At 44.0% G+C, this 9,077-nt stretch overlaps 1 protein-coding gene across 2 annotated transcripts; it reads left to right on the top strand.

The window, feature by feature from the left end:
• Positions 1-219: 219 nt before the first annotated feature.
• Positions 220-7,787, top strand: C15H18orf21 (chromosome 15 C18orf21 homolog). Of its 2 annotated transcripts, XM_021214919.1 has the most exons (5): positions 220-333; positions 422-444; positions 2,428-2,627; positions 4,981-5,180; positions 7,071-7,563. In XM_021214919.1, the coding sequence occupies exons 1-5, from the start codon at positions 257-259 to the stop codon at positions 7,222-7,224; spliced, it is 654 nt and encodes a 217-aa protein (XP_021070578.1). In that variant the 5' UTR covers positions 220-256; the 3' UTR covers positions 7,225-7,563. The 2 variants fall into 2 exon arrangements, with proteins under 2 accessions (XP_021070578.1, XP_029402907.1); XM_029547047.1 differs by lacking the exon at positions 4,981-5,180 and having other exon boundaries at positions 221-333; positions 7,071-7,787.
• Positions 7,788-9,077: the final 1,290 nt, after the last annotated feature.

Here is a 9,077-nt window from a genome sequence, read left to right on the forward strand (position 1 = left end):
AGCCTGTCACCATTCCGGGTACAAGATCTTGGCTTTGGATATTGTAGTGAGGGTGGGGACAGGGAGCGGGGTAAGACGACAAGACCTAAATCATAAGCCAGATGATACGCGACACGGAGGAGACCGGAACTCCTGTGTCGCGAATGAGTGTTTCCGGAGGGAGTTTGAGCGCAGAGGCCTAGGATGGTTACACTGAGAAAGCCGACTTCCGGCGTGGAGTTCTTCCGCCGCGTTTGGGCGACCGAGTTCTCGAGCGATGCGGCAGAAGTATTACATTGAAGCGGCTGCTCGGGGCCTGGTGGGAAGCTGCCCGGGCCAGGCCCGCTACCTCCTGTAAGAGAGGGGCGGAGGACGGGCGGGCGGGCGGGCGGAGGGAGGGCGGCCACGGTGCCCCGGCCTCACCCCCGCTTTTCTTTTGCAGATGGGCCTACAGTTCGACACACGGTAGGAGAACGCCGGCTGCGGTGGCTCCGGCCCTTGTCACCCCAGTGGTCCAGAGAAGGGTGATCGATTTGTCTCATTTTAAAAAAGAAAAAAATGCCCCAGGCTTCTCAGTTGCATGAAAACCCCAGATTCCTCACTGTCTTAATCCTTACATTAGACACATTGGTCAGTCTTTCTGATTCTTTTTGTTTTTTGATTTTTTTTTTTTTTTTTTTTTGAGACAAGGTTTNTCTGTGTAGCCCTGGCTNTCCTGGAACTCACTTTGTAGACCAGGCTGGCCTCGAACTCAGAAATCCGCCTGCCTCTGCCTCCCGGGTGCTGGGATTAAAGGCGTGCGCCACCACGCCTGGTGCCTTTTTGATTCTTAAATGTGTTTTGGTGCTTTGTGTGTTTGCCTGATGCCGTGGAAACCAGGAGAGGGCGTCGAATCCCCTGAAGGCGCACCTAAAACCGGCCCTGAGCCCCCATGTGGGTGCTCGGAATTAATCCTGAGTCTCTGCGAAAAACAACCAATTCTCCTACCCCCTAAGCCATCTCCCTTGCCCCTTGATCTGCTTTTATTTTTACATTTTATTCTATTGAGTTTTGCCCTCGTGTCTGTCGTCACTTGGGAGCCTGGTGACCAGAAGAGTGTGATGGGATCTAGACCTTCTATTGGATGGGTGGGTTCCCGTGGGTGGAACTCAGGTTGTCTACCTTGATAGAAGTGCCTTGACCCCTTGAACCAACTCAACAGCACCCCATTGGTCAGGGTTTCGGATGTCCAGGCATCTACCTCTTACTCCTGTACCTCTTGGTTTTCCTAATAATCTTCCAAGAGCCAAACATTGTGGTGTCCCAGAACTCAGTTCTTAGATGAATTTTTTTACTCAGTCTTGGGTCTTGGCTACAATATACTGAGACCTTCCTGCTCTCACCCCCTCCTTTTTTACACAACAGTTCTCACCTTAGTAAACAGTGATCTTGTACCTTGGAGCTATTTCTTTTTTTTTTTTTTTTTTTGGAGCTATTTCTTGACACCCTAACAACACCTCTCCTCCTTGGTCCACCTTGTACTAGCAAATCACAGTGGCTTTAAAATACCTCCCAATCCGACCCCCTTCCCTCTCCCCTTCTCCCTCTTGCTAGGCCCCACCCCCCTGCATCCCCAGGCTTGTTCTGGCCCAGATCATTATGGGTGGTTAATGAGCCACCATGTGGTTGCTGGGGTTGGAACTCATGACCTTCAGAAGAGCAGTCAATGCTCTTAACCGCTGAGCCATCTCACCAGGCCACTGACCCACTTTTTATCCATGCTTGCAACCTGATCCAAAGGGCATTCTGCAGTCTCTTTCTAGGCTGGAATGCCACATAACCTCTGTGACGTACTTCCAGTTGGCTCACTCGACTCCAGCCATAGCGGCCTTGCTTGTTGTTGTGTTCCTGGGCCTTTGCATTTGCCTTATAGTGCCTTGAACACTACTTTCTGCCTGCTGTCATTTTTCTCTACAGTGCTCATTTGATGACGCTTCCCTAAACATCCTTCTTTAAATTATCATAACTTCACCAGCCTCTGCTCCTCCCTCCTTAGTCCCATCCCTTGGCCCAGCATTAACATGTGATGGTCTATGTCATCTAGTTGTCCTTTGTTCACAGTACACAGAAAGTACTAGTTGTACTGATGGTAGAAAGAAGGAAGGGAAGAAAAATCCTGTGCCGATTGCTTTGTGGTAAATGTGTTGATAACTAAGCAACACATGAGCAGACAAGGAGAGGCCAGTGACCTGCCTACCTGCTGCTGCAGGAGTGGATGGGATTAGAGAATTCTGTAAAGTACATTATTGCCAGTTTGCTTTTATGCATTTTCATATCTGAAGTTTGCTTCAAGAGACTGTATCTGCTGATATCAGTATGGTTTTCCCCCCACTTATGATACCAGTTGTTTGAGGTAACAAAATATTCTGACTTGCAAACTGTGAGTTTTATTTGTTTGTTTATTTGTAGAGGATAACAGTACTTTTCAGGAAACATGTCCACACTGCTTCCAATTGTTGGTTCTGGATAACTCTAGAGTGCGCCTCAAACCTAAAGCCAAATTGACACCGAAGATACAGAAACTTATTAATCGAGAAGCAAGAAATGATACACTCAGTTTTAAAGAAGCGAAACTGTTGAGAAAGTATAAAGACTCTACAAGTGTGCTGGTAAGGTTGCAGCTTAGTACATAAAAACAAGCTGTCATTTTGTCTTCTGTCCCTTAGAGGGAGAATCAGCCTGAACAGAACAAAGTTATAGTTGTACATTTGGAGTGTCAGAGTGCACACACAATGTTTCTGTGATAGTGATTCTCTGAGGGTATAATTTATCTTAAGACAGTGCTTCTGAAAGCCCTGGCTGTCCTAGAACTTGGCTTTGTAGACCAGGGTCAGCCTGCCTCTGCCTCCCCAGCGCCGGGATTAAATGTGTGCATTATCACACTGGCTAGTAGTTTTAATTTTTGATAATTCCCCAAAACCAAGGATTGATGCTCTTACTTGCTCTCACCTCACTGTTGAGCGCAGTATTTTCAGTTTTGAGAATTCCTTATGTTTAGCAGTCAAACTCACAAGCTCAGTCACCATTTAATCATTTCTTCAGTAACAAATACTTCCCTCCTCACTCACTTTGTGTATGAAGTCCCAGGGTCAGCATGTGTCCACCCAGCAAAGTGTTTAGTGTATAAAATGGAATAAAACAAAAATTTCCAAAGGCTTACTAGATGGAGACCATTATCAAGTATATCTTCTATTTTGCATGCTCTGTGTAAACATTACCAACTTACTCAAGTGTTTGCAGGCTCTGAGATAAGGTCTTGCTGTGTAGCCCAGACTGGCCTTAAATCCACTGTGTAGCCTAGACGACCTCAACCTATGAGCTTCCTGCCACAGGAACTTACTAGGAAACAGTGCAATACATTGGGAATATATTTCCAACTGTTGAAAATGTTTCCCTAGGAAGATGTGTGCAGTGTTCTGATGGTTTACTCTGCTGAAGTTTATACTCTACTGTATTTCAGTTAGATACCTGAAAGAAAGGCTCTTAATTTGTATATAGCCTTTTTCCAAAAACTGTAAGGCAGCAGACCTTCATCTATGCAGACTGCTCTCATTACTTTTCTGTTGCTGTGACAGAACACCCTGACTAAAGCATCTTATAAAAGGAAGTGTTTGATTATGCAGACTGCTCCACAGGGCTAGAGTCCATGTTGGCCAAGTGGAGGAACAACTGAGGGCTCACGTCCTGATCCACAACCTTAAGGCAGAGACAGACACTGGGAGTCACCTTCTTTTGAAACCTCAAAGCCTGCCCCAGTCCAACTTCCTAGTCTTTCTCAAACAGCTATACTAACTGGGGACCAAGTGTTGAAGCTTATGAGCCTAAGTGGGTCATTCTCACGCAAATCACCACACAGATCTTTATTTGAATTTTTGTCTGTTGAAATCTAAGTACGTCTCACGTAACTAGCTTACATGCCGCTGAGACATAGGCTATGTAGAAAAGGCATTAGGTACAAAGTGGACCATGTCTTAGCAATGCATCCTACTGAGGCTGGAGAGAGGGCTCAGCAGCTCAAAGCACTTGCTACCTGTTTGGTTCCCATCAGCCATTCCCATAACCAACACACTTTCTGTACCTTCTGGCCTATTCTAGAGGACCAGTCTTATACATGGTGCACATATTTTCATTCAAACAAACACCCATACACGTAAAATAAAAATAAATATTGATGGAAATGGAAGGGTTCTATTAGTCTAGCATTTACATAGTCACTATGGATTCAAAGGTGCTACATAAAATGCCAGTGATCGGCTATGTTTTACTGAGAAAAGAACTAAAGTTCACCAGCTAGAAAACAGTAAGCCTCTCCTGCTGTTAAAAAGAACATCAAGTGTTAGCGGATGCCCTCCTGTCCCTAGCTTCTACACAAATCAGTTTCATAATGAGTCCATTATCTTTTTAAATTATTTTACTTTTGAGATAGAAATATGATTGCACCATTTTCCCTTCCCATTCCTCCCTTCAAACCTCCCGGGTACCCCTCATTCCTCTCTTTTAAATTCATGGTCTCTTTCTTTTCTTTGCCACATGCATGTATGTATTATGTATGTACATATATACTCCTAACCATAACCTGCTCCATTGATATAGTGCTATGTATGTTTTCAGGGCTAGCTGATTAGTACTGGATAGCCAACTGGTGTGCTCTCCCCCAGGAAAACGATTCCTCCTGCTTTCCACATTCCTTAGTTACCTATAGTTCTTTCTATAGGGCTAGGGTCTCAGAGTGTCTCATCACCCCCAACTCTGTTGTCTTTTTAAAGTATTAAATATAAACACCTAACCAGCACCTTCTTGTTGGTATTTTATCATTATGGACTTGTCTTATCTGACTCCTCCATAGAGGACGACAGGCTCTGTGCTAACTTGTCTCTGTCATACTCACATAGGAATTGGGGAAACACAGTTTTTTGGGTTACATTGCCAGGACTCACGGGACCAACTTCTTTTTTGTGGTAGCTGATTACCTGTAGAACATGCAACAGAACAGTGAGACATCATGGTAAGAGTAGAAGCTTCCTGTGGGCACTGAAGAGCAACGCTGCCACTGCTGCCAACAAAGCCAGCTGGAAGACACCAAAGAGAACGGCCCCAGGCTCTGCAAACCTCGGTCAGAATACGAATGGTTCCAAAGGCAAGAGCCCCTCCGTGACCATCAGGTACTTAGACTTGTTAGTGCAGTGAAACATGAAGTGTCTAGTTTCATGTGCATCCTGAGCACCTCATGCATTACAGGCTGTGGCGCATTCTTCTCCCATGCCCTTTGTTGTCTGACAGTTCTAATCCTCAGCTGTTACATCAGTGCATATGGCTCCTATGCAGTCTATCCCAACACCTGACACACATCCACAGCCCACCTCCAAGTCTTCCCTTCCCCTGTTCTTAACTCGGAACAAGACGTCCTTTTATGCATCCTTACCTGACTGGCAGAGGGACTGGCAGCTTCCATGCTGTAGTTTGTTGCCAGTTTTCCTTTTCTACTGCTGCTGTCCTGGGCCAGGTCCTCAGTAACCTTTGTCAGGGCTAGGACAGTGCTTTCCTGAGGAAGAAATGGCTCACGTGCAGCTGTCAGCAGTCTTTAATAAGTCCTGCCGTATTGGGTAAATACAAGACTATGGCCTTCCAGCCCTGCACTTGCCTGTCTTGTGTGTTGCCTCAGATAACCCTGTATTGTAGAAGCCTTCACACTAAGTTTCCAAAGGATATTTCCTCTGTCACAAATTCTTTTTTTTTTTTAAATATCTGTCTGTGTGTCTCTCTCTCCTTCCTCCCTGCCTCACCCCCTGCACCTCTTGCTGCCCTGTAGACCAGGATGACTTTGAATTTACGGAGATCTGCCTGCCTCCATCACAAGTGCTGAGACTAAAGGCGTGAGCCACCACTGTCATGCTCTTGATCTCTCTCTCTCCTTTTTTTTTTTTAGATTTATTTATTTATTATATGTAAGTACACTGTAGCTATCTTCAGACACTCCAGAAGAGGGAGTCAGATCTTGTTAAGGATGGTTGTGAGCCACCATGTGGTTGCTGGGATTTGAACTCTGCACCTTTGGAAGAGCAGTTAGGTGCTCTTACCTGCTGAGCCATCTCACCAGCCCCTCTGACACAAATTCTTATGGGAATCTAGATGAAATGAGATTTGCCACAGACTCCCAACAAGTTTTCATTTTAGGAAGCCTCAGTATGATAGTCATGAATTTAAGTGCAATCCCACAGCTACGAATGTGATCAATGTCCTGAACATAAACAAAATCTAGCCAGGACTTGATTATTTCTGTTTAATGATTGAAATTTTATATTGAGCTTGAAGTTTGTGATACTGGGTTAAAATGTCAAATCCAGTTTTCTGTGTATTACTGATTTTAGTTAATATTTGATATAAATCCAACAGAAATTTCACTTTTTGTGTAAATGTGGGTAAAAGAAAATTTTGGTGTATTTAAAGCCATTTATTTGCCTTTAGGAGTTCTGAGGAAAGGGTTCAGTTGGTAGTCCTTGCTTGTAGACACAACCCAGTTCAGACCCCTACAGCCACATGCAAACTCATACTAGATGGTAAACAGCTTATTCTGTGTATGTTTGTGGAGTGTGTCCTGTGGACCTGACACTATCCAAAAACACCAGTAATTTAGTGCCTGTGCTGTGGCACTGCCATCCTACTGGGAAAGACATAGTGAAACAGTGCCTCCTCAGGGCCTTAGAGGGCTGTAGAGGAATGAAGTCTGCAGTTGCAAGAGTTATCGTGAATGCTGGTGTCAGGTGTAAATTCAGCCCGGTAATTTTTTACCTCTAGGTTTACCTTTCAGGTATCATGGGTGTTTCTAAATGCCTCCTAAAGTGCTCTAAGAGCTTCCTAAATGGTGCCAGGATTGGATATTCCATGAGGCTTTTTGTTCATGGGAATTACCATGACGAACACGGCCAGTGTCCAGACAGAGCTGTAATGCAGTGTGGTATACACAGCAGATGATGTTGGGTGCAGTGCTCTTAGCAGGAGGAACGTCTTATCCTTTGGCAGTGTGATTGACAATAGTTTTTCTCTCCTTTCAGAACACCTACATCTGGACAGTCAACACCCATTTGCTCCTCAAGGAATGGGAGCAAAAGAAAGAAACACTTCTCTCAACTAAAAGCACTGCTCAGCCAGAGCGCGTCTGACAAGAGCCCAGCGCTGGACTTCAGGCACTTCTTATCTTCTCTGTGAGGGAATGACCTCTGAAAGAAAGAACTGTCAAGTGCAGCGTCTGTCCTCACTTTGATGTCTGAGCACATGGAAACTAAGCCAAAAGCAAGCTGTTCTTGTCACCCTTCAGTGCTGTGGGAATTGACTCACTAAACCAAGCCTCCTGGGCCTCCCTGGTGAATGTGAAGGCCAAAAAATGACCAAAGGGAAAGTACTGCTGTGGCCACGCCTACAACTCTGTATTTTATCTCCAGGACCAATGGAGCAGAATGAACCCCAGCCTACAGGTTGTTCTCTGAGCTCCACATGAGTGCCTGCCCTGCAGCAGATGAATAAATGTAATAAAGGGCTTTGAAAACTGAGACAGTTTTTATGATAAAGGTATAATATGTACCGAATGGTAGTATTTAATTTAGGTTTTGAAGTTTTATTATCATTTCTTTCAGAAGGAAACAAGCTTTCTTCCATGTATAAATAACGTTTTAATATAGAAAAATCAAATGTATTTCCTCAGTCACGTGCATAACAATATTAGTAAACTATGAACATTTTTCACATTTTGAAAGATAAAATAAACACCTGCTTCCTTCATATCCATTCTAGAGATTAAACTCAGGGTCTTGCGTGCTGAGCAAGCGCTGTACCAAGGGTTGGGCTAACAAGGGTTAAGCACTGCAGCAGTGATCCAGGCCAGGCGTTCCGTGTTGTGTCTGCAGAGTTCACCCCATTACTACTACTGAGCCTCTCCTGATTTAGATCATGCATTCTGAAGAGTAAAAAAGGGATTGTGCAGTGTGTTTTAGGAGCTGAGGTAAAGTGAGTCACTGGGGAGTTCTTTAGTGTACTGTTTCCTAGACTTAAAGAACTGCAGTAAAAAATTTTGAGTATTAGTTTCGTTGGATCTTTGGGAAAATAAGATGTCTTAGGAAGGCGTAAAAAAATCCTAACACTTCTGAAAATAGTTACTGAAATGTTTTTCATTTTGCCAATCAAAGTGCACTTGAACAGTTTTAGGGATCATTTAAAAAAAAAAAAAATTTCAATTGGCAACATACAAAAAAGGCCGTATTTGAAATAATTTCCAAACTTTTAAAAACAAGATTTCTAGTGTGCTACATTGTCATACTCACCCTCTGTCCACACAGTGCACCTGTGGAATGAAGGTGAAGACCAAAAGAAAATCAAATGGTATTTTAAACCAGATGTTTTTTGGTAATGCCTACAGCTTTATAAAAAACTAAGTTTCTGAAATGACAGAAAACAAACATGGAGAATTTTGGTAATGAACTGACAAAAATAGACCTCATACACGTTTTACTTCATATATGACATTTCATATTTCATAACTAAAACTAGGCCTACTGTGCTGGTTTATTTGAAAAGTGATTACTGCACTGACTGGTAAGCTGCTAAAACTATCCCAGGGGGCTGAAGTTTGACAGGTAAAAATCACTTGCCAAGACCTTCTGACCCAAGTTTAGTTCCTAGGACACACATGGTGGAAGCAGAGGAACAACTCCTGCACGCCATCGCTTGACCTCCACACAACTGTGGTGTGTGCACAAGCACATGAGGCCTGGAGAGCCAGGAGAGGACCCAGGTTTGTCAGCACAACCATCTGGGACTCTAGTCCCAGATCAGATCCCTGCCCTCTTAAGGGAACATATAGGAAAAATGCATGTTAATGAACCAGTAAGCTCAGTCACTGGAAGTTAGCTTTTGATGGGTTCAGTGGGGAGACTAGATCTATCAGGAAAGACTGTTTTATGCTACTGATTTATACTGCAGCTGTAATTGTTCTGTCCCATTCATGGACATAAAAAGAAGCAAAGAGGCAGAGGCTGACAACTGCAGCCTGCAGTCTTCCTAAGTGC

Source organism: Mus pahari, chromosome 15, assembly GCF_900095145.1.
Source record: "Mus pahari chromosome 15, PAHARI_EIJ_v1.1, whole genome shotgun sequence".
In the NCBI taxonomy this organism is placed as follows: Eukaryota; Metazoa; Chordata; class Mammalia; order Rodentia; family Muridae; genus Mus; species Mus pahari.

What these genes read in the sequence shown, in the direction of transcription:
- C15H18orf21 (XM_021214919.1), top strand. Translation starts at nt 257, where the DNA reads ATGCGGCAGAAGTATTACATTGAAGCGGCTGCTCGGGGCCTGGTGGGA. An exon ending in GGCCAGGCCCGCTACCTCCT is followed by an intron (nt 334 to 421) that starts GTAAGAGAGGGG and finishes TTTCTTTTGCAG; the next exon opens with ATGGGCCTACAGTTCGACAC. An exon ending in GGCCTACAGTTCGACACACG is followed by an intron (nt 445 to 2,427) that starts GTAGGAGAACGC and finishes GTTTATTTGTAG; the next exon opens with AGGATAACAGTACTTTTCAG.